At 39.1% G+C, this 26,730-nt stretch overlaps 1 protein-coding gene across 1 annotated transcript; it reads left to right on the top strand.

Moving 5' to 3' along the window:
* On the top strand, positions 1-26,122 carry LOC134285637 (uncharacterized). Its single transcript, XM_062846817.1, has 2 exons — positions 1-1,723; positions 25,276-26,122. The coding sequence occupies exon 1, from the start codon at positions 121-123 to the stop codon at positions 1,174-1,176; it is 1,056 nt and encodes a 351-aa protein (XP_062702801.1). The 5' UTR covers positions 1-120; the 3' UTR covers positions 1,177-1,723; positions 25,276-26,122.
* The last annotated feature ends 608 nt before the right edge of the window (positions 26,123-26,730 follow it).

Genomic DNA, 26,730 nt, shown 5'->3' with positions numbered 1-26,730 from the left:
AGACCCGATGACGAGAAAGAAGCGTTCTACGCGCAGTTAGAGCAAACATACGATGCTTGCTCGCCGCGTGACGTGAAGATCGTTGTCGGCGACAAGAACGCGCAGGTAGGAAGGGAGGAAATGTACAGACCAGTAATCAGACGAAACAGCCTGCACGCCGTATCGAATGATAACGGCCAGCGATGCGTAAACTTTGCAGCCTCCCGTGGTATGGTAGTCCGAAGCACCTTCTTCCCCCGCAAAGATATCCACAAAGCCACCTGGAGATCACCCGACCAACAAACAGAAAATCAAATCGACCACGTTCTAAACGACGGTAAATTCTTCTCGGATATAACCAATGTCCGCACATACCGCAGTGCGAATATAGATTCGGATCACTACTTAGTCACTGTATGCATGCGCTCAAAACTTTCGACAGTTATCACCACGCGTCGAAGTCGAACGACGCGACTCAACATCGAGCAGCTGCGTAACGTAGAAGTGGCTCAAGACTTCGCGCAGCAGTTAGCAGTGGCCCTACCAACGGAAGAGCAGCTTGGCGCAGCTACACTTGAAGATGGCTGGAGGGACATCCGATCTGCCATAGGTAGTACCTCGGCTACAGCACTAGGCTTCGCGACTCCGAATCACAGAAACGACTGGTACGACGGCGAATGTGAACAGTTGAAAAACGAGAAGAATGCAGCATGGGCGAGAATGCTGCAACACCGTACGAGAGCGAATGAGGCACGTTACAAACAGGCGCGGAACAGGCAGAACTCAGTCTTCCGGATGAAGAAGCGCCAGCAGGAAGAACGAGATCGCGAAGCGATGGAAGAGCTGTACCGCGCTAAGGACACACGAAAGTTCTACGAGAAGCTGAACCGCTCGCGCAGAGGCTTTGTGCCACAAGCCGACATGTACCGAGATAATCACGGGAATATTCTCACGAGCGAGCGTGAGGTGGTCGAGAGGTGGCGGCAGCATTACGATGAGCACCTCAATGGCGACATTGCAAGTACCGGAGGTGGCGTGGTAACAGATCTAGGAGTATGTGCACAGGACGAAAGACTTCCGGCCCCTGACCTTCAAGAGATTGAGGAGAAGGTTGGCCGGTTGAAAAACAACAAAGCCGCTGGAGCAGATCAACTACCAAGCGAGCTTCTAAAATACGGTGGAGAACAGGGTTGTTAACGTTAATCAACGAATAACGCCGTTAACGTTAAATTTTGCCAAAATCAACGTCAACGGCGTTGCGTTGATTTTTATGGCAATTAACGTTAACGTCAACGAAATGCGTTAAATTAACGTCAACTATACCGTTAATTCTAGCGTTACTTTCTGTTACGTACTTTGGGTTCTGAAAAATATGACTCTTCTTAGCCACTTTTTCAGTTGATCATAGTAGCCAAGCACACCTATGTCAAAATTTTTCACTCATTTCAAGTTATCATTTTGGCAAAGTCCAATCAGTTTGATTTCTGAAACGTAACTTCGTGGCCGTGCGGCTAGTTTTACCAACTGCATCGAGCTGGGATTCGATTCCCGCCGCGCCGCATGTAAGTCCGGTGCCTGTAATGTCGTGCTTCTTTGAAGAGCAAACCTGGAATCAATGAACGTTTTGATGCTGCTTTACACAACTTTTCAAGTTTTCAATGTTGCTCGCATTATCTGGATATTAGAATGCAAGACAGAAAATTCCTTGCTGCTGCACTTCCAATCCCCGAACGCGAGAAATAATGTAAGTAGCAAGACTAAAGTCACCTTTAATTGAAATTATTTAAATGGTGGTTTAAATATTTTGAATCATTGCGTATAGGGCACTGCATGAAATTCTCTCCTTCTCTTTCACTCTTACAGAAATTTTGTAAACAACAAGGCCAAGAAACGTCAAAATCCCATACAAAATCAAAACAATGCAGTGCCCTATACTTCCTGAAAATTGAATTTGTTCTAGTTGTTTGTTTTGGACGTTTTTTCACTTATGTTTTATTCAAAATGACCATGGTCGCTGTAATTTCGTGAAACAACCCCATGAAAAGGCGCCCGTATTAGTGGACTAATAACTCTTCGCGCACTAGGCACAGTTCCAATATGTCGCTTAAAGAGTTGCCACATATAATATTGGGTTAGCTAATGGGTACGAAAGCGAACAATTGGTCAAAATGAATTTAAAGATTCGCATAACTACAAAACTAGTAATATACAAAAAAAAGAAAAACAATTAAATGATTCAAAATATTTTCCATTGATGATTTCTGCATTTTAAACTTATAGGAGATAAAGAATTGAGAAACTGGGAAGTAATGACCGAGAAAAAGTATTGATTTCAACATTTTTGCCACCCAAGAGGTCCATCCACAATAGAAGAAATACTAGAATTTTCCGTGTGGGATTTAATATGCATTCATACCAAAATGTAATCTGCACAATCTGAGTTATTTCACTTTCGTTCAACTGGTTGCAAATTCCCACAAATTACTTAAGTTGTTCAAGTCCTTTCATGTTGGATGAAATTCCCTGAAGATTTCAAGTACTAGCAAGTTTTTCTGCCACTGCTCCATTAAAAAATCAGCCTCACAAAAAATATTCCACAAATTTGATAACTTTTATCAACACTCCAATATGTATAATTTTAAACAAATAATAAAACTTGCTGCAATCACATTTATCAATCAGTATTTTTTTTTAAATATGACATATGATGCTTGGAATATCTAATAAAAAAATATATTTACGAACGCTCCCAATCCATCGAATTTAATTATTTTGGACGATTATAACATCAAAAATTATGACCCGCTCAAATGCTCAATCGATTTTCAATCAAATATAGTAATTGGGTTTTTAAATTAAGAAAAATGTATCGATTTTTTGATTTTATAAGAAAGAGCACCTTTTTCTGCGCCACCATGATTTTTTTTGCAGATTTTTAGAACGTTATTTTGGTACCTAATCAATTTCAAAGAGATTTTTCAAAATCACCTTTTGACAGCTGGGTCACTGCTTGACAGCTCCACCCAGTACATAATGCGACGAGGGGTGATTCGACAAATCGCTCTCATACAAACTTCATATTGATTTTTAAACAGGTTCCCGGGCATCAAAATTCATGAAAATTTGGATTTCGGCTCAGTTTGGCATGCAGATTCAGAATATGTAATTATCTCAATAGCGCTAAAGAAGCTAATTAACGTAAGATTAACGGAGTCGTTAACGTTAAATCAACGCTCAGCGTTAACGTTAACGTTGATCAACGATCCTGAAAAATCAACGGAAGAATCGTTGATCGTTACAATTAACGTTAACGAATCAACGAAACGGCGTTAATCGTTGATTAACGTTAACAACCCTGGTGGAGAAGCACTGGTGAGAGGACTACACTGGGTCATTACCAAGATTTGGGAGGAGGAAGTATTACCGGAGGAATGGATGGAAGGTATCGTGTGTCCCATCTACAAAAAGGGCGACAAGTTGGATTGCGGGAACTACCGCGCGATCACACTACTGAGCGCTGCCTACAAGATACTCTCTCAAATTTTATGCCGCCGTCTTTCACCGATTGCAAGAGAGTTCATGGGGCAATATCAGGCTGGATTTATGGGTGAACGCGCTACAACGGACCAGATGTTCGCCGTCCGCCAGGTGTGCAGAAATGCCGCGAATACAACGTGCCCACACATCACTTGTTCATCGATTTCAAATCGGCGTATGATACAATCGATCGAGAACAGCTTTGGCAGATTATGCACGAATACGGATTCCTGGATAAACTGATATGGTTGATCAAGGCGACGATGGATCGAGTGATGTGCGTAGTTCGAGTATCAGGGACACTCTCGAGTCCCTTCGAATCTCGCAGAGGGTTACGGCAAGGTGATGGTCATTGGCGTTACTAGAGGGGGGGCCAGGGGGGCCAGGCCCCCCCCCCCAGAATCCGCTAGGCCCCCCCCCAGAAATTTTTCATGACTTTATATATGGAAATTAGAAAAAATCTGAGAGCCACTGTCGTGGTGACAAACATAGATCTATATTCTCAATTTAGTTGAAAATCGGAGTTTTGGACTAGCGAAGTTGGATTTTTCTCCAAATCCGTGCGTCGGACCTAAATTCGGAAGTGGTGCGCTGTATAGCAAACAGCTATACAGCGCACCACTTCCGAAGTAAGGTCCGACGAACGGATTTGGAGAAAAACCCAACTTCGCTAGTCGAAAATTCCGGGTTTCAACTGCACGTACAGTAATAGAAATTTATTTGGCATAATATGTGTTTAAATTGACAGTTATTGGAGACAAGCAAAACTTTGTACATCTTCTTTTTTAAATCGCTGAGAAATTAAATCTAAATGATATTTTCTAGGAATTCCTGGATGGGTATCTTTAAGAATCTTTAAATTTTCTAGCAGCATTACTGCAAAATATGGTTAAGTGCTTCTTTATGGAAATCAAGTATCATGTGGGAAAAAACTCTGGTTGAATTTGCAATGGAATTCCAGCAAAAGTTTGTGAATTCCTAGTGAGAATAGATGTACGTAGCTGAAGCGTAAACGCGAGTGTATTCATTAAAACCATGCTGGAGGTGATTTCTAGTCGGACACTATTAATTTCTTTTATTTCGTGGGCCAGGGGTATTTTTGCGTCTATCAAACAACGCACAAATTCAAATGGTCATTGAGGGAGTTTTAATATATTTAAAAGCTGGTGCTGCAAGATGTAATCGTAAGTTTGAAGGTATTCGTGATTGGACTTGTAAAAGACTTGGTATTCATGAGATAATTGTGAAAGAATTCCTGGATGACTTCTTGGAGATTTTGTTGGAGATCCCTCTAAAATTATCTAAAAGAATTTCAATACAAATCGCTGGAGGAATTCCTCTAGAAATCCTTCAAATTATTCAAAAAATCTACAAGTAATCCTGAAAAAGCCCTGGGGTGAATCCCTGAAAAACATTATGAACGGAATACTGAAATTTTTTAACTAACCGCTGAATAACCTTCTGGAAAAATTCCATGCGGAATCTCTGGAAAAGTTCCTGGACTAATGCCTGGAGCATTAGGGGATTTTTTTTATTATCGTACAAATTGGTATGAAGTTTCTGAAGGTTAATGAAATAAGGTAGGGATCATATATATTTGAAAAACTAAATTGAAAAAAATCAGGGTTCCCTAATTTTCCGGAAAACTCCAGTGAAAATCAAACATTTTCCACAGACACCACCTACTTTGAAAAATTATAGAACGAAGCATCATAGGCACATTTTTTTGTGAAATCATAAGCAAATTTTCTCAGCAATTCCAAGATGGATTTCTGGAGGAAATCCTAGAAAATTTTTTGGACAAATTTCTGGCGGATTCCCTGGAAAAGTTAATGGATTGATTGATTGATTTGTCTTTTTTAAAGAGACTTTCAGCCATTGGCTCCAAAGTTAATGGATACATTTCTGAAGGAGCATCCCTGGAGAAGTTCCTGGAGTAATGCCTGGAGCATTAGAGAAATTTCTGATGAAATTCCAAGATAAACTTCTAGAAGAATTCCCAGAGGAATTTCTGGAGGAATTCCAGGAGGAATTCTTGGAGGAATCTCACGGAAGAATCCTTAGAGGAATCCCTGCAGGAATTTCTGGTATATTCTTGGAGGAATTCCTGGTGGAATTTCTAGAAGAACCCGTGAAATAACTCCTGGAGTTGAAATTCCTGGATTTATTCCTAGAGGAAACCTGAAAGAATTTCCGGAGGAATCCCTTGGAAAAATTCCTATAGAATTTCCTGAAGAATCTCCTGAAAGAATATCGGAAGCAATCTCTAAAGGTTATCTTGCAGAAATTCCTGGAGGAATGCTGTTGGAATTTCCGAAGAAATTCCTGGAGGGATTCCTGGATCAATTACTGAAGAAATTCCTGTAGGAATTTCTGAAGAAATACCTACGGTAAATCTTGGTGGAATTTCTTGAGGAGCCCCTGGAGACACTGCGGTAGTAATTTCTGAAGAATTCCCAGAGGAATTCCTGAAGGAATTCCTATATGAATTCCTGAAGGAATTCCTATATGAATTCCTGAAGGACTTTCTGAAGGAATTCCTGGAGTATTTCTGAAGAAACCTCATAAGGAATTCCCGCAAAATTTCTTAGAGAAATTTCTTCAAAAATTCTTGAAAGAATCCCTAGAGATATTCTTGGAAAGAACCCTGGAGAAATCTCTGAAACTCTGGAGGAACCTTAGGAGGGATTCCTGGAGGAACTTCCGGACAAGTTTCAGGTGGAATTTCAGGAGGAATTTCTGGACAAATCTTTATAGGAAATCTTGGGGAAATTCCATGGAACTATTCATGGATTAATTCCAGGAGGAATCCTTTAATCAATTCTTTGAGGAATCGTTCAATGAATTCCTGGAAGAATCTCTAGAGGAATTCTGGAAGGAATCTATGGAGAAATTTCTGAATATATTCATAGAGAAATTCCCAAAGAAATTCCTAGAGAAATTCCTAGAGGAATTCTGAGAGGAATTTCTAATGGAGTTCCAGGAGAAATTTCCAGAGGAATTTCTGGAGGACTTACAGGAGCAATTTCAGAAGGAATTTCTGGAAGAATTACTGGAGAAATCATCGGAGGAATTTCTGGAGGAATCCATGAAATAATTCGTGGAGGAATGTGTAGAGGAAACCTCGGGTTTCTGGAGTAATTCCCGGAACAATTCCTGAAGGAATTGCTGTACGAATTTCCGAAGAAATTCCTGGAGGAATTCCTGGATCCATTCCTGAATAAATTACCGAAAGTATTCCTGAAAAATTTCCTGGGGTAATTTTTGGTGAAATTCGTGGTAGAATTCCTAGAGGAGTCCCTGGAAAAATGCCTGGATGAAATCCTGGAAGAATCCCAGAAGGAATACCTGAAATAATTCTTGAATAAAATCCAGAAAGAATTTGTAGGGAATTTTTTAAAAGAATCCCTTGAGGATTTCCTGGAGGATTCCTGAAAAAATATTTGAAGGAATTCCTAGAGATATCTCAGGAGGAAATCATTCAGGAATCCCAGGAAGAACTATTGAAATATTTCTTGGATAAACTCCGAGAGGAATTCTTGGGGTAATTTCTAAATGAATCCCTGGAGGATTTTCTAGATAAATTCTTGGAGAAATTACGGTAATAATTTCTGAAGGAATCCTGGACTAATGCCTAGAGTAATCTCTGGATACATTTCTAGATGAGTACCTGGTGGAGTTTTCAAAAGAATTCTGGGAGCAATCTAGTGGAGTTTAGAGTTTTTAGAAGAACTCCCGAAGCAATCTCTAGATGAATTGCTGGAGAAATCCTGAGATGAGTCTTCTCCCTGGAGAAATTTCTAAAGAAACCTCTCGAAAAATTCCTAGAGGAATCCTTAGAGGAATTTCTAGAGAAATTCTTGGAAGAATCCCTGGGAAAATTCTTTGAAAAATCCCTGGAGGAATCCCTGAAGCAATTTCTGGAGAAACCTCAGGAGGAATGCCTGGAAAGTTCTGGACAAATTCCTGCAGGAAGTTCTGGATAAATTCCTTGCGGAATCCCAGGAAGAATTCCTGGATTAATCTGTAAAGGAATTTTTGTGGAAATTCCTTGGAACTATCCCTGGAAGAATTCTTGAATGAATTCCTGGAGGAATCTCGAGAGAAGTTCTGGAAGCAGTTAATGGAGGAATTTCTAAATAAATTCCAAGAGAAATTTCTGAAGAAACTCCAGGAGAAATTTCTGAAGAAAATCCAAGAGAAATTTCTAGAGGAATTCCCAGAGGAATTGCCAGAGGAATTTTTGGAGGAATTCCAGGAGGAATTCCTGAAGGATTTGCGGTAGTAATTTCTAAAGGAATTCCTATGGGAGTTCCTGGATCAATTCCTGGAGGACTTTCTGAAGGGATTCTTGGGGTAATACTTAAGTAACCTCTTGAGGAATTCCTGGAGGCATCCTTAGAGGAATTTCTAGAGAATTACTTGGAAGACTTCCTGGGGGAATTCTTGCAAAAAAAAAACTGGTGGAAACCCTGAAACAATTTCTGGGAGAACCTCAGGAGGAATTCCTGGACAAATCTCTATAGGAAATCTTGAGGAAAATCCGTGGAACTATTCATGGAAGATCTGCAGGAGGTATCCCTAAATGAATATCTTGAGAATCCCTGAATGAATTCCTGGAAGAATCTCTAGAGGAATTCTGGAAGGAATCCATGGAGAAATTTCTGAAGGAATTCAAGGAGAAATTTTTAGAGGAATTCAGAAAGAAATTTCTGGTGGAGTTCCAGGAGGATTTTCTGGAGGAATTACTGCAGGAATCATCGGTGGAATTCCTGGAGGGATCCATGAAATAAATCCTGGAGGAATGTGTAGAGGAAACCTTAGAGAAGAAATTCCTGGTAGAATTTTCGGAGGAATTCATGGAAGAATTCCTGGTTCCAAACTTGAATAAATTCCTGGAGTAATTCCTGAGGAAATACCTGGGGTAATATCTGGAGAAATTCTTGGTAGAACTCTTGCAGAAGTCTCTGGAGAAATGCCTGAATGAAATCCTAGAGGCATGGCAGGAGGAATACCTGGAATAATTCTTGAAAAAAATCTGGGAGGAATTTCCGAAGGAGTTCCTGGAGGAATCTCAAGATTCATTCCTGATGAAATACAAAGTTCGATTTCTGAGGGAATTCCAGGAGGATTTTCTGAAGAATTCTCAGGGGAAATACTGAAGAAACCGCTGAAATTCCTGAGGAAATCCTGAAATCCTAGATTAATTCCTGCGGGAGTTTCTGATGGAATCCCAATAAGAGTTCTTCTAGAAATGTTTAAAATAATCTCGGAATTCGTTTGTGTAAGAATAACAGAAGAAATTTCCGGTGAATCCCTGGAGGAACTCTTGAAGTAATTTCTGAAGAAATCCGATGAGGAATCCCGGAAGCAAGCCCCATTAGGAACTCTTTATGGAATCTCAGGAGAGCTTTCTTGGCGAATACCTGGAAGATTTTTTGTAGGAATAATCCTGGATAAAAAAATGAAGAAATCAATGTCTGCAGTAATTGTTGAAGGAATACTAGGATCCCTAGTGGAGCGGACCTGGTGGGATGGTTAGAACACTTGACTATCACGCCGAGGGATCAAATCCCACTCCCGACAAACTCGCAAAATGTGACTTCTTCCTTCGGAAGGGAAATAAAGCGTGGGTCCCGAGATGAACTAGCCTAGGGCTAAAAATCTCGTTAATACACATAAAAAAAACTAGGATCCCTAAAGGTTTTTTGTACAAATTTTTCAAGCAATTCTTGGAGTGTTTTTTTAAGAATCTCTAAGTAAAATTTTCTAAAAGAATTTCTGGAATACATTCCTACAGAAATACTTCGAATCATTTCAGATGTAATTATTGGAGCAATCTCTAGTGGAATTTTGGAAGGCATATATGGAGATATCCCTGCAGAAATCTCTGAATACCTGCAGAAATACCTTAAAGGATCTCTGGAGAAATTCCTGAAGGAAACTTCGAAAAAAGCACTGGAACAATTACTGGAGGAACCTCTATAAATATCCCAGGACAAATCCCCGAAAAAATGTCTAGTGGAATCCCTAGATGAATTCTTGATTGAATTTCTGGAAGAAGCCAAGATGGAATCACTGAATTAAGCTATGAAAAAAAAAATCTTGGAGGAATTGTTCGTACTCATATAGTTTACAAAACTATGAACAAATCTGAAACAGTCATTTTGATTACACAAAACTACAATACTGATTTGCATATTCACTTATCGGGCGCCCATCCCGCTTAAAATTCATCTCAAGTCAGGCCCCCCCTGGGCCCCCTCCAGGAAAAAATCCTAGTTACGCCAATGGTGATGGTCTTTCGTGCTTGCTGTTCAACATTGCTTTGGAGGGTGTAATAAGAAGAGCGGGGAAAAACACGAGTGGGACAATTTTCACGAAGTCCGTTCAGCTGCTTGGTTTCGCCGATGATATTGATATTATTGCTCGTAAATTTGAGACGATGGCGGAAACGTACATCCGACTAAAGAGTGAAGCCAGGCGAATCGGATTAGTCATTAATGTGTCGAAAACAAAGTACATGATGCCAAAGGGCTCCAGGGAGGAATCACCGCGCCCGCCACCCCGAATTCATATCGACGGTGATGAAATCGAGGCGGTTGAAGAATTCGTGTACTTGGGCTCACTGGTGACCGACGACAACGACACCAGCAGAGAAATTCAGAGGCGCATTGTGGCAGGAAATCGTGCTTACTTTGGACTCCGCAGAACTCTACGATCGAACAAAGTTCGCCGTAACACGAAGTTAACCATCTACAAAACGCTGATTAGACCGGTCGTCCTCTATGGGCACGAAACATGGACCCTACGTGCAGAGGACCAACGCGCCCTTGGAGTTTTCGAACGGAAGGTGTTGCGTACCATCTACGGCGGAGTGCAGATGGAAGACGGGACTTGGAGAAGGCGAATGAACCACGAGCTGCATCAGCTGCTAAGAGAACCAACCATCGTCCATACCGCGAAAATCGGGAGGCTACGGTGGGCGGGTCACGTCATCAGGATGTCGGATAGCAACCCGACTAAAATGGTTCTCGAGAGTCATCCGACCGGTACAAGAAGACGTGGAGCGCAGTGAGCTAGGTGGGTCGACCAAGTGGAGGACGATCTGCGGACCCTACGCAGAGTGCGGAACTGGAGACAAACAGCCATGGACAGAGTGGAATGGAGGCGGCTCCTATGTACAGCAGAGGCCACCCCGGCCTTAGCCTGACCGGTAAGGTAAGTAAGCATAATTTATAATTTTTCACACCGAGCGTACAAATTTCTGAAATCCTTCAAAAATGGTAAATTCCACAAATACTACCTCAGAGATCACCACAGAAAGTCAATGACAGATCTAAAATTTCTGATTCATTAAATCTTGATAGAATGTACTAACTTGATACTTGATGGGCTACAACTCGTAGCGGTGAGTCTACGCCGAATGATGTATCCGCTTCCACTGGCCGCGGTCCTGGGCCAATCGCTTCCAGTCGCCTTGAACGTTTAGAATCCTTAGGTCCTCCTCAACTGCAAAAAGCCAACGTGTGCGCGGCCTTCCACGAAGCCAACGACCCCTTCCTGGTTCTCTGCTGAATGTAAATTTAGCTTGTCGTGGATAGAATGTATTTTACTTTATTTGCTTGCTTTACAAATAATCAACTTACGGTAAGATTTTACGGTTGTTTTTTTTTTGTTCCATTCATCCGGAATGTTGCAAATCATCCGAAGATGCTTTTAGTAAGTCCTATGGTCATTTTTATACAGATTGCAAATGGAATTTTAAAGAAAATTTTGTCCGACAGTGCTTTGGTTATTCTTGGAATTGTACAACAGTTGCTGGAGCAATTTCTGTACAGAACCTTGAGAAAAGAAAGGCTTTTTCTTGGAAGTCTTTTATTAGTTCTTTTAAAAAAAATATTAAAATAATTCCAAGGATTTCTGAAAAATAAGATTCTTACTAAATCTTGCTAATTAACAAAATTCATTTAAATATTAATATTGATTTTATATATTTTTTGTAAAATCTATGACATTTTCGAAAATTTCCTCCTGAAACTCTATTTTGTTGTTATTATTGTAGAAACCACTTGTGGAAGTCATAGACACATTCTAACGTAACGTTACAACGTTTTGACGCCATTTTTGTCAGATTTTCCACTATAACTCATTAATACGACCGTAAACCTCAAATATTTTTCCATATTCATATTCTTTGTACAATTTGCGATAAGTATGAGTTGTTGAACATTTAGTTTTCATTAAAAAAAGTTTAATCGAAATACGAATGAGTAGCGTGACGTTACAACGTTGTAACGTCACGCTACTAATTCGTATTTTGAACAAGCTTTTCTAATGAAAACTTAAGGTTCAACAGCTCATGCATATCGCAAATTTCACAAGGAATTCGAATGTGCAAAAAAAAGTTGAGGTTTACGGTCGTATTAATGAGTTATAGTGGAAAATCTGACAAAAATAACGCCAAAACGATGTAACGTCAGGCTAGAACGTGTCCATACTGTTTTGTTTCTCTGTAAAAAAATCTTAAAATGAACAACACTCTCTCAGTTTCTGTACATGTATGTCAAGAATCTTCTCAGTTACTCCACATTTTTTTACTATTCCGAGAATTTCTCGCATTTTTACTTGTCACAAAATCAATGTGGAAACTTCTCAATTTTTCAGAATAGATTGCTATTTATAAAATTGTAAAGCCACCAATAACTTTTTCAAGGAGATTGTGCGATATTTGCCAGAAAACCATTCGCCAGAATGCCATTGGCCAGAAAGACATTTGCCAGAAAATACCATTTCCCAGAAAACCGTTTGCCAGAAAGTACCATTTCCCAGAAAACCATTTGCCAGAATGTACCATTCCCCAGAAAGTACCATTTCCCAGAAATTTACCAAAGTTCTCAATCCAGAATTTCCTATCTAATGATAATTTAAAACAATCTTTTTGAAAAGTAAATCGATTAGCCCACGATAGGGGAATTCAGTTATTTTGGACAGATCGTTACGCGTATATATTTTGGACATTTACGGCAAAATCAAATGGAAGTGTCCAAAATATATACGCGTAACGGTCTGTCCAAATTACCAGAATCACCCTAACGATTGTAAAAAATGGTAAATTTTGTTTATGTTCAGTTTCATATACGAAAGTTAAATAAATAATTGGAGCTGATGTAGGAGCAAACAAGAAATGGTTTTATAGTAACTTTTAAAGAAAAGGCTATAGTTTGAAGAAGGGCAAATCACTCTGAAACAAAAAAAAATATGTGAACTCAAACCTTTCAAACTTCACAATACATTTAAACTTTTATATTATTTAATTATTCTATTGCGCACAACAGCTTATTTCTTCAATTGAAACATTTCCACAAATTATCTTGTGGACAAGTTGATCATGGTGTGGATCCAATTGATCAAATATTATTTTGACGGAATTTGATTAATGCTCATCAAAGATTTCCCTTTCTTCAACACATAGGATGTTCTTCCCAGCTTTTACTGATATGGAATTTTTGGATTTACTTATATTTTTCAAAGATTCCCTTCTTTCAATTGAAATTAATTTTTTAAGCTTATTTTTGATAATAACAATGACCTGATCACTTTAAATTATAGTTTTTGTGCCGAACAGCTAAATTACCCGGAATTGATGATCACACACTTAAGTCAATCGAATATCATAAACAAAATCCTTTTCGAAGCAACGAGTAAAATACACAGAAATAATAACTTAAGCGACGGTTTTATACTATACGGTTTTAACTATACCACTGTGACTGTCACTGCCCGAAAACCACAAGCTTGAATGTACCATTAGGCCGAATATCACTTGATCAAATGCTATAAAAAGCTTGTTCTTGAGGAAATTTATTCTAATAATTCCAGCACAGTTTGTTCCTTCTTTCAATCATCTGCTGTTCTTTCTAGATGAATTTCTTACTTTATTTGCGCCAATTTTAACCAATATATTCCCTTATCACGGTGTAACATGTGAGCTTAACATCTTTGGGCTTATGGTATTATGGCTAATGGCGCTCCGGCTACTGTTATAGAATCTTAATATCAATGATGTAAGAGCATTCGGCTGAAGGCCGTTGGGTCGAATGTCATTTGATAGCAGTTCATTAGGTCAAAAAGTTATTTTGCCGAATGGCCATACTTTTTTCGTTTTCTCCTTTTATACTGTTAAAATAATTGTTGAAATTGGAGCTACTGTATTTTACCCATGAATCTTTCCTTCTTTTAAATATAGGAACAATGAACGGATTTAAGATCTGTTATTTTTTCAATAATTAAAGTATTAGTTCCACCATACCAATATTGCTTTATGATTCTAATATAATCAACTATTTATGCCGAAAACTAGTCTTACAATGAAACTAGAAAGAACAGCCTGTGTTTAGAAGAAGGTAAATCAACTAATAAATAATTTTGAACTAGAGAGAATAGTTTCATTGTAGAAAAATAATTTTTTGCACCGAAATCGTTGATGTTCAACTAGTGAATTTTGCCTTCTTTTAAACATAGGCTGTTCTTCTTAGTTAGGAAGACTAGATTTTGACATTGATTGTTGATTGCGGAAAAACAATAAGGCAATATTAGTATTGTAGAAGTATCAGCTAAATATTGGAAAACCGAACAAATTTAAGAAACCGTTCCGATTCCTGTTCCATAATCACTGAATTGCGATTCGTGATCATCATTTCCTACCCATTGGCCATTCGGCCTAATGGACTTCGGTCAGCAGTATTTTTGCCATACCAGATGTTTGTGGACCTATGCACTTCTAGCCTAATCACATCGAAGTCTCGCGCTTAGTATCATACAGGCGTATCTGCAATGATTCGATTTCTCTTCATAGATTTTCTCTTTGCTCAATAACTACCGGTGAATCATTTCCAGCTGTTTTCGTTGTTCTACCCCTAGTCGTCCTTTATCGAAACAAACCAAGAGATCATCCTAGCAGTAAACATATTAAATTAGTGTAAAATATTGAAACTGACGACATTTTTTATGTTAATGGACTGAAATGTATCCACCAAATTCTCACAATTACATCTTTAGTTGCAATTAATTCTTTTAAATGGAGAAAATTTCAATTTGCCCGAAAGTACCATTTGCCAGAATGTACCAATCCCCAGAATTTAATATTTAATATTAAATTCTGGGGATTGGTGCATTCTGGCAAATGGTACTTTCGGGCAAATAGTATTCTGGCAAATGGTGCATTCTGGCAAATGGTTTTCTGGCGTTTGTCATTCTGGCGAATGGTTTTCTGGCGAACGGTTTTCTGGCAAATATCGCACAATCTTTCAAGGAATGTCTTCTAGGAACTCTACCAAGAAGCTTTGTCCCAATATTTCCTTTAAGGCGAAACCGGATGCATTTCCTTATTTTTTTTTATTTTTGATTTTTTTATTAAATAACGGAGCAATATTTTCAAAAACGGGTTTTAAAGGCAGGTTCATGGTAACATCTGATTCTTTTTTCGAGTGAAACATGTTTTTCAGTTTTTCAGAATCCATTTTAAAACAAAAATTTGAAATAAAAAAATTTCTGGAAAGCTGATCAGTTAGAAAATCAGGAGATACCATGTTCCATAATCTAACTGTGCATGGTCACTGAATTTGAAAATATTGCTTTGTTATTTAATAAAAAAAATATAATAAAAATTAGGATATGCATCCCGTTATGCCTCAACGCAGAAAAGAACTGTAAATATATGAGTTCTTTTTTTTATTTTTTTGAAAACAAATCTTCGCAAAATTATTTTAATTGTTTTTCCAGAAATTCCAAAAAAATCTTTCTAACGACGTTTGAATTCTCCAGAGTTTTCTTCGCAAATACCTTCGAGAATTAACGAGTTCCTACCTTTTTTCATTAGATTGGATTGATAATTTTTTGAGTATTTCACATCTTATTGACGTTTTCTCAAAAATAATTGTAATAAAAGTTTCGTTTAGAACATTTTTGGAAACTTTTCTGAAAAAGCTGTTTCAATATTATTTCTGGAATATCCTTGGAATTCATTCCGTGGAACCTTTTAAATTTAATCAGTTATTATTTCTTTTTTATTATTTTAAGGTTTATTCACAAACCGGTGGATTTGATTCGTATTTTTTGTTGGAAGAGTTTCATAAGCTTAATTTTTCATGAATTATTTTCGAAAAATTCGGCTAGAAATATTTTGGAATGTTTTGTAGCATTATCACCCTTATATTATAACTATTTAGCTTTATTAATGGAATATGCAGTAATGTTTTGAACATCTCTTCTTTCATCTAATAATGAAGCTAGAAATTCCTCAAAAAAATCTTCCTAAACCTACTACAGAAATACTCTTAAAATATCGAGGTACTGATAACTTTTTTTAAATATATCTTAAATAATTCCCCATTGATTTCTGTCTGGATCTGTCAACGCCTACTTTTCTCCCAAAAGATTGATTAATCCACGGCAGACTACCTGTCAGAAATTTGCTGACAATAAGGGGCTGTCCATAAACCACGTGGTCATAGGGGGGGGGGGGGGGGGGGTTCGGCCAATGACCATTTTGTATGGACAAAAAAAATTTTGTATAGACTGAAGACCACGGGGGGGGGGGAGGGTGGGGTTTTGAAAAGTCCCAAAAAAATGACCACGTGGTTTATGGACAGCCCCTAAAGCTTGAGGTTACTTTAAGAAATGAAAGGTATATTCTAGTTTTTGTTTGTTTGATTTATCTATAATCCTAGGGTTTTGAAGTTTTTACGATGGTTTTTCCCTTTAAATCATTGTTTTCTTAAAACATTCCAAGAAACTCTCAGAAAGTTTCCGATTACCCCTATACAGGTTCATTTTACAAATTTAAAGATAATGTTTCCTGGTTTTATTCAGTAATTCTTTCTAGAATCGCCCAGCAATTTCTGCAGCAATTTCTTTGTAGATCACTAGACAAAGCAAGGAAGTTGTGTGAAAATTTTGCAACTGTTTTTAGCAGAAAAATTCCAGAACAATTATTTTAAATGTTTCTAAAATGTAATCCCACGATAACCCTGCCATATCTTCAAGAATTGCTTCTAACGCAAATTGCGCAAATTTCTTCCTGGAACATCATAAAGATTTATTTTTTTATAAGAGCTCCAAATTTGTTTCGTCATGCATGTACCTGAAAGGAACGGATCCCATATTCAGCATATCCAAAACAAAGCTAATAAATGTTACTTCATATTATGACTTTGTTTATGTATGTTTGTTAAGAGTGAGCATTAGGGCAGTTCAGATTTCAAACATGTTGAAAATTACATAACATAAATGCACTACAACGTGGAGAACCTTTTTTTGAAAATTCTCCATAGTAATTCCCATATAAACCTATTTTGCTTTTGGGCCACCATTAAATCACCACCGAAATGGCTGAATATTTGACAGGACTCTAGTTTTGCACCAAGGATTGCAATGAACATATGGGAGATTTGAATTTTTAACATATTTGAAGTCTAAGCTGCCCTAGTGGGCATGCGTGATAACAAAAAACGGAAACAATTGGGGCCTAAATCGTCTGTTTTTGGAACAGGATGAACCTGGAGACATAGACTGAAAAAGGGTGAACATACCCTATGTATTTCGGATATGTTTGTTCGAACTTCTTACATATGAACTTCATGACATATTGTCATGAAACCAACGTGAAAACTTCTCAATTTTTTTTCTCAGAAATTTTTTATGATAGTATATGTATTTGTACATTTTCCGATTACTGCCTTATGGACAGAAATACTGCAAAGAAACTTTCGAACAATACTTTCGTAATAACTCGATAATTGTACTGAGCAGGGTGCAAAATGTTCATAGTCATTGACTGAAAACAGCACGATTTTGAATGATTCTGCACTGAATATTCAAAACATTCAAATTCATTTTCGCTCTCCCTCTTCACACAGTCAGTCAAATCGTAGTCATTGAATATGAAGCCGATCGAGAAACATCTTCACAATTACCTACATTTACGGATACGATTCCTTCCAAAAACACTCCACAACTATCAAATGGGAAAAGATCTGTGTAAGGCACCGTTAAATGTAATCGAAACGTTAATATTTCATCAGCAATTTAACACTTTGTAAGATGTTTACAAATATTCATTGACTTTCATTCAGTTGACAAACGAGTATCGAGCAGCTGAATATGAATATGCAGACAAGTGAATGAAAATTGCTGCACGGTGAAGTTCAACTCGTCTGCTCGAAAATTTTGCGCCCTGGTACTGAGTATTATTTCTGTAAATCTTGTTGGGTTTGCGAAAATAGCAAAAAGACAACTCATCCGTGGTCTGAACTGCCATTTTTTTACCCAAAAAGGCTTTGCAAAATTATGTCTGGCCTTATATACACTGGAACCTCTTTTTATGCACATGGCTGGGACTGCATAAATTAAAAATAGCATAGCATAGCATGAATACTTGCACAAATCTTGGATGGAGTTGCAAAGTTGAATATATCCATTGACATTGCTGATGTCGCTACTATCTACAATGTCATAGATCCACTCTGCTCCACACACCTGGCCAAGTCCTTGCAAGCATTTATAAATCCTTTCATCAACTTAGAAAGAGCCCAGAACTGAAGCAGCTTCCAATAGATGAAAGGATGTTGAAAATAGCGAATTTTCAACTTATCTGTAGTTATATAACAAACGTACATTTACTGAAGTAGAAATATTCATAAATAAATAATATTCGAAAGATCTCACCAATTGTTGTGTGGTTTTTGTGGTCCAATGCCGATCATCTAATTGTCTTGATTAATATTCTTCACAAGCGGTTGAAGTATACTTCCGTCCGCGGCAATGCACATGGCTGGGACTGCATAAATTAAAAATGTGCATAAATTAAAAAAGGCATAAAAAGAGGGAAATTTATGCATAAATTAAGTTTGGGCTTTAATTAAGAAATACACGGGCACGTTCAATGCTTCCAGTGAGCTTTTCGCTCTTTGAAGCAAGCACGACACTAGACAACGGACTAGCATGCAACGCCAAGTGGCACAGCTGAAAACTTTTCCTGACAGCTGCGGCGGGAATCGAACCCGCGCTCCTCAGCACGATGCGACTAAGAGCTTGGTGACCCTAGCCGCACGACCACGGAGCCGCAGAGAATCTAATTCGCGAGAACAGGTCTTGCTCCTGGGCAGTTAAGGTGGGGCTAAGAGGGTTTCCAGAAAGTTCCCAAAGAGCCCAAAAAGGGGGTTCCAAGGGGCGTTTTAAGGGGTTGTTTCGGGGGATTTGAGGAGCCTTTAAGCGTGTTCTGTCAAGATTTTTTGGTGTTTTCTTGGAATTCTGGGGTACAATTTCAATAGTATTAAGTGGGTTTCAGGGGCGTGCCAACGGGCTTTAGGGAAAATTCAAGGGATCTCAGGAGGCTTTAAAGGGCTTTGCAAGATGTTTGAGGGGCGTTTTAAGATATTTCAGAGTCAGCTCTAAAACTTCCTAAAATGCCTCAAAAATCCCCCTTAACCCTTTGACGCCGAATTGTTTCGCCGCTGCTGTCGCAACCTCGCTGGTCTCGAACATGGTTGTTATATTCGGTTTCATCGCCGGGGTCATATATGACCCCTCCGGCTTCAAAGGGCGAAACTGGAAGGATTTTTTCATTTTTTTGGTTTTTGATTTTTTATTAAATAACAAAGCAATATTTTCAAAATCGGTTTTCGTGCACATGTAGAGTATGGATCAAGGTATCGTCTGAATTTTTTTTTTGTGGTGGAAAAAGTTTTTCATTTTTGCAGAAACCCTTTTTTTGTGTTATTTTGTTCAAAAATGGATTCTGCAAAAACGAAAAACATTTTCCATTAGGAAAAAATTTCAGGAGATACCCTGATCCATACTCTACATGTGCACGAAAACCGATTTTGAAAATATTGCTTCGTTATTAAATAAAAAATCAAAAACCAAAAAGTGAGGAAATGGATCCAGTTTCGCCTTGAACCACCCGGGGACCCCATTTAATGCACCTGAGTTCCGTAACGCTACCGTAATGCCACTGAATCCCACCAAAGAGGCTCTGCAACGTCCTGAAATGCCTTCAAAATCCCCCTAAACTCCCTCGGACCCTATGTATCGCACCTGAGGGGCTCCGAACCCCACGAAAACTCCTCGTAACGCCTCTGAATCACGCCGAAAATAGTCTGAAAGATCCTGAAATGCCTCAAAAAATCCTCCTACACTAAAACCTCTAAAAACGTCTCCGTAACGCCTCTGAAACCAGCCTAAAATGCTCTGAGACTTCCTGAAATGACTCCGAAACCCCCTTAAGACCCACTCAGACCCAATGTAACGCACATGAGACCTTCGAAAACACCCAAAGCGAACCTGTAACCTTCCTTTTATCTTCTCTGTAAACACCCCTTGGCCGCCGTTGCAATAGTTCCCATCATTATTAAATATTCTTATGCACAATATTGTTTCTGAGTAGCTTTCCCTCTTTTTATGCAATGACTAAAAATGGTGCATAAATTAAAAGTGCATAAAAATAACATGCATAAAAAAAGGTTTAGGATTGGTCCTATATACTCTAAAGGATTTTTCAGAAAGGTCGCAAACCAATCTTCACAAACTTCTCCAAAATGTGTTTTAAAAACTAACACGAGAACTTTTCCGAAAATTTCCCTAGATTATTAGTGGAATCCTTCTCATGAAAATTGAGTAAATGCTGTGCGAGTATAACAAAGCAATTTTCGCAGTTGTTTGAAGAGATTTTTTGTGGGATATTTTCGAAACGTTTCCGTTTTATTCCGAATTAATTTTTTTTATTGTTACAAATTTAAGCTCCCACACCTGCATCCATCAGTGGTTGCTGCAGATACTCTAACAGGAAAGAACTCTTTAGCTACAGTTTGTTTTTAAGAAAAAGAAGAAAACTATGAGAATTTTCAGAGGAGCAGCTCAAGATAAAGTTCAAGCAGATATATTCCCTAAAAAACTGCTGAAAACATTCTGAAGTATTTTGCGGGTTGCGAAGTAGGAATTATTGAAAAAAATTTCAGTGAAGCTTAGTGTAACTTTCTCGAAGAATAAAGTCACGAGAATAATGTTTCAAAATGTGGAATTACTTTATGGAGTTTTCAACTAAACTAGCCAGTTGTTTCCGGTGAATTTGATCAAAACACTCATCCAGAAAATTTCAATTGGTAGCCTTGAATTCAGTTTTATAAATTTTATTATTTAGTTGAATTTATTTGGAATGGGATACTTGCAGAGATCCTTCCAGTAATTCTTTCAAAAATTCCCCAGAAATTATTCCAGGAAATCCTTCAAAAATTCTTCTAGGAATTCCTCCAGCAATTCTTCCAGAAACTTGTCCAGGAATTGTTCCAGGAATTCGTGGAGGAATTCCTCCAGATTTTTTTCCAGGAATTCCTCCACGAATTCTTAAAAAACAATCTCCCTGAATTCTTTCAGGAATGTTTTTGGGAATACTTGCAGGAATTCTTCCAGGAATTCCTGCTGGAATTTTCCGTGATTTTTTTCAGGAATTTTTCCATAAATTCATTCAAAATTCATCCATGAAATTCTTCAGGAAAATATTCAGAAATTGGAATGGATTGAGAATGATATTGAAATGGGATAAAACAAGAATAACGGGCAATTTCTTGTTTTCAACGAATCAAACTCCACCGCCACCTAGCAAATAAATTGTGTGACAACTCTTCCCCATCAGATCTGATGTACGCGTCCGTATACCGCCAGTAGCAACATCAAACCGACTCGCAGGAGGAGGATGTGACCTCCGCAAACTATATGTGTGCTCACAGAAGCAAACTTTTAATTGATTTATAATCTCTCATCTGTGGGCACTTTTGGTGCATCATTATATTATCGATTGATGCGTTCTGTGCCGTCTGTGTGTGACTGACTGCGATGCATTTCGTTGGCCATGGCTGGTGCTAGACTGGACATTGGACAACCCCAACGAACGACGAGCTTTCGTCGATCAAATTTCAACAAAATGATGCATTGCTGTTGAACTCTGATATTGCCAACGGGTATCAAACATGGTGATGATGGGGTGATGACAGAACTTTGTTTTCATGTGGTATCAAAGTTTCATCGAACCGGGCAAACGTGAGCGTTGAAGCGATAGGTGACATTGTGGTGACAAAGATGTCAGAGGATTTTGTAGATAAAAATTAAACCTCAGACTAGAAATTCCTTCAATCGACCTTTTCTTAATTTTGTGTTCAAAAATCTATACTTCATTCAGAATCAGGATGCCAGATGAATTTTCCAAAAACCAGTATTTGGATTAAGTTTAAAACATCTCAGCATATGGCACCACTGATCGGTTACGGTCGCCATGTTCCAAGCCCCTCCAGCTCCAAATCCAATTAGATGCTAATCATTTTAATTACTTAGCTAATTAGTAAGCGATAGAGAGCAGCTGCACCAGGTGACAGCTTTTCCCATCGCACCAGCCATTTTCACACCATCACATCTATAAACTTATTTTTTTCTGTTGAAAAAGCTTTGACATCCATGTGCACAACAGAACATGTGCTCGATGAACAAATTGAGATTTGAAATTATGAAAAGAAATCCACGTACTCCGGTGAGACTCGAACTCACGACTCCCAATTCGCTAGACGGGCGCTTCTATTCCTTCAAGCTACGGAGTCACTCGACTATCTCCGTCGCCAGCAGGCCTAGAACTGAACTCGATTCCACAATCGCACATGGTTATCTTCTTTTCACAATCCAAACCCCCTTCGGATGGGATTAGATGAACATCTAACACATTGTCTGTTGTGCACATGTATGTCAAAGCGGGAGAGGAAGTTATTTTTAATTGTCGAGAGCTTCGGGCACTGCCTTCCAATCACTTATTGGTATGGCAATTAGTGTGCAGTCGGACTCTCGACGGGTCGGTCCTCGGCCGACCGAATACGGTAAGGGTGACCGTAGCACCTTACAAATGTCAATTTCTTGATTTTGCTTTGGCTGACCAAGCCATGTGGGAAATTACACTGTTGAAAAAGCTTTGACATCCATGTGCACAACAGAACATGTGCTCGATGAACAAATTGAGATTTGAAATTATGAAAAGAAATCCACGTACTCCGGTGAGACTCGAACTCACGACTCCCAATTCGCTAGACGGGCGCTTCTATTCCTTCAAGCTACGGAGTCACTCGACTATCTCCGTCGCCAGCAGGCCTAGAACTGAACTCGATTCCACAATCGCACATGGTTATCTTCTTTTCACAATCCAAACCCCCTTCGGATGGGATTAGATGAACATCTAACACATTGTCTGTTGTGCACATGTATGTCAAAGCGGGAGAGGAAGTTATTTTTAATTGTCGAGAGCTTCGGGCACTGCCTTCCAATCACTTATTGGTATGGCAATTAGTGTGCAGTCGGACTCTCGACGGGTCGGTCCTCGGCCGACCGAATACGGTAAGGGTGACCGTAGCACCTTACAAATGTCAATTTCTTGATTTTGCTTTGGCTGACCAAGCCATGTGGGAAATTACACTGTTGAAAAAGCTTTGACATCCATGTGCACAACAGAACATGTGCTCGATGAACAAATTGAGATTTGAAATTATGAAAAGAAATCCACGTACTCCGGTGAGACTCGAACTCACGACTCCCAATTCGCTAGACGGGCGCTTCTATTCCTTCAAGCTACGGAGTCACTCGACTATCTCCGTCGCCAGCAGGCCTAGAACTGAACTCGATTCCACAATCGCACATGGTTATCTTCTTTTCACAATCCAAACCCCCTTCGGATGGGATTAGATGAACATCTAACACATTGTCTGTTGTGCACATGTATGTCAAAGCGGGAGAGGAAGTTATTTTTAATTGTCGAGAGCTTCGGGCACTGCCTTCCAATCACTTATTGGTATGGCAATTAGTGTGCAGTCGGACTCTCGACGGGTCGGTCCTCGGCCGACCGAATACGGTAAGGGTGACCGTAGCACCTTACAAATGTCAATTTCTTGATTTTGCTTTGGCTGACCAAGCCATGTGGGAAATTACACTGTTGAAAAAGCTTTGACATCCATGTGCACAACAGAACATGTGCTCGATGAACAAATTGAGATTTGAAATTATGAAAAGAAATCCACGTACTCCGGTGAGACTCGAACTCACGACTCCCAATTCGCTAGACGGGCGCTTCTATTCCTTCAAGCTACGGAGTCACTCGACTATCTCCGTCGCCAGCAGGCCTAGAACTGAACTCGATTCCACAATCGCACATGGTTATCTTCTTTTCACAATCCAAACCCCCTTCGGATGGGATTAGATGAACATCTAACACATTGTCTGTTGTGCACATGACAATTAAAAATAACTTCCTCTCCCGCTTTGACATACATGTGCACAACAGACAATGTGTTAGATGTTCATCTAATCCCATCCGAAGGGGGTTTGGATTGTGAAAAGAAGATAACCATGTGCGATTGTGGAATCGAGTTCAGTTCTAGGCCTGCTGGCGACGGAGATAGTCGAGTGACTCCGTAGCTTGAAGGAATAGAAGCGCCCGTCTAGCGAATTGGGAGTCGTGAGTTCGAGTCTCACCGGAGTACGTGGATTTCTTTTCATAATTTCAAATCTCAATTTGTTCATCGAGCACATGTTCTGTTGTGCACATGGATGTCAAAGCTTTTTCAACAGTGTAATTTCCCACATGGCTTGGTCAGCCAAAGCAAAATCAAGAAATTGACATTTGTAAGGTGCTACGGTCACCCTTACCGTATTCGGTCGGCCGAGGACCGACCCGTCGAGAGTCCGACTGCACACTAATTGCCATACCAATAAGTGATTGGAAGGCAGTGCCCGAAGCTCTCGACAATTAAAAATAACTTCCTCTCCCGCTTTGACATACATGTGCACAACAGACAATGTGTTAGATGTTCATCTAATCCCATCCGAAGGGGGTTTGGATTGTGAAAAGAAGATAACCATGTGCGATTGTGGAATCGAGTTCAGTTCTAGGCCTGCTGGCGACGGAGATAGTCGAGTGACTCCGTAGCTTGAAGGAATAGAAGCGCCCGTCTAGCGAATTGGGAGTCGTGAGTTCGAGTCTCACCGGAGTACGTGGATTTCTTTTCATAATTTCAAATCTCAATTTGTTCATCGAGCACATGTTCTGTTGTGCACATGGATGTCAAAGCTTTTTCAACAGTGTAATTTCCCACATGGCTTGGTCAGCCAAAGCAAAATCAAGAAATTGACATTTGTAAGGTGCTACGGTCACCCTTACCGTATTCGGTCGGCCGAGGACCGACCCGTCGAGAGTCCGACTGCACACTAATTGCCATACCAATAAGTGATTGGAAGGCAGTGCCCGAAGCTCTCGACAATTAAAAATAACTTCCTCTCCCGCTTTGACATACATGTGCACAACAGACAATGTGTTAGATGTTCATCTAATCCCATCCGAAGGGGGTTTGGATTGTGAAAAGAAGATAACCATGTGCGATTGTGGAATCGAGTTCAGTTCTAGGCCTGCTGGCGACGGAGATAGTCGAGTGACTCCGTAGCTTGAAGGAATAGAAGCGCCCGTCTAGCGAATTGGGAGTCGTGAGTTCGAGTCTCACCGGAGTACGTGGATTTCTTTTCATAATTTCAAATCTCAATTTGTTCATCGAGCACATGTTCTGTTGTGCACATGGATGTCAAAGCTTTTTCAACAGTGTAATTTCCCACATGGCTTGGTCAGCCAAAGCAAAATCAAGAAATTGACATTTATTTTTTTCTGTTTTTGTGTCTTTGCAGGTATGCGCCCCCGGGTCTCTTCCTAATCTTCGGTTCTGTGAGATGGCATTGCCATTGGCTACGATACCCACATGGCGACCGTCGTGTTGTAAGTAATTTGATAGGCGACGTTTTTTCTTTTGGATGATTACACTGCTGGTTCGTAAACAAGCGGAAAAGCTTCTAACTGCTTTTTATCCCTGAGGCTAATGGATTGGAATCAAATTAGTGTGTCCCTCTGGCAATAAGTTGGCAATGATCCTCTCTTAGAGTAAACACCGAAATTTTCTTGAATTTGAGTACTGCAATTTGTAACTTCGGATAACTAGCAGGCCCTTAGGTATTCCCGTGAAAATAAAATAGATTAATTGTCTGATAATGGAACAATGGAAATTAGCCTTGAAATACAAATTGAAATTTATTTTCCAACCGAATCGATGGCCATTCAATAACTTCTGGCGATTCGGAAGAAAAAAACGCATCGAAAACCAATTGCGCTAATTGCTTCCTCGGAATGGGACACATTGCAATGGGAATGGGAAATGATGTCGAATGGAAATGCGTCATAGATCCGATGGTATCCATTACCATATTGGATAATGAAAAAAAAAAAACATTGAAGAATAAACAAGATGAAAGTTCCTTACTTATGAGATCAATACACTTACTGGTGGCTGTTTCCTTTAACAATATAGTTCGTCAAATACTTTTTTCCTGGAAATTAAGGAATTCATCTAGGAACACGAATTCATCCATGGATTCTTCCATTATTTTCTTAAATATGGGTTAATTCTACAAATTTCTTCAATAATTCTCTAACGAGATTCTTCAAGATTTCTCTAAGGATTCCTCCATGAGATTTCCAGAAATCCCATCATAAATATACTGACAACAATAAATAAATAAACTCCTTCAGGATTTTTTTCTGAAATTCTTCCAGGAATCTCTCCAAAGATTCGTCTAGGAATTCGTCAAGGAATTCCTATATGGATTCCTTTAGGAATTCCTCTAGGAATTCTTGAAAAAATCCTCTATAACTTCCTTATGGAAGTCCTCCAGATATAACTCCAAAAATTCTTTCAAGAATGCTTTCAGGTATTTCTTCTGGAATTGTTTTAGAAATTTTTCCAGGAATTACTCAAGGAATTCCTAACAGAAATCTTCCAGAAATTCTTTAAGGAATTCTTCCGATATTCCTCCAGAAATTATTATAGGAGTTACACTTGGAGTTCCTCACGAGCTTCATTCATAAATTTTAACATGCATGCTTCCAAGAATTCCTCCAGAAATTACTCATGAAATTTCTCCAGGCATTATACCAAGAATTCCTACCAGAATTCTTCCAGGAATTCCTCCTGGAAGTCCAGCGGGAATTCCTCCTTAATTTCCTGAGTTTTTGTTTAGGAATTTCTCCAAAAATTCATCCAGGACTTCCACCTGGGATTCATCCAGGAAATCCTTCAGGGATTCCACCTG

This window comes from Aedes albopictus, chromosome 1 (genome assembly GCF_035046485.1).
Source record: "Aedes albopictus strain Foshan chromosome 1, AalbF5, whole genome shotgun sequence".
Taxonomy (NCBI): Eukaryota; Metazoa; Arthropoda; class Insecta; order Diptera; family Culicidae; genus Aedes; species Aedes albopictus.
The sequence above is the reverse complement of the archived record's forward strand: the minus strand, read 5'-3'. Positions and strand labels throughout refer to the sequence as shown.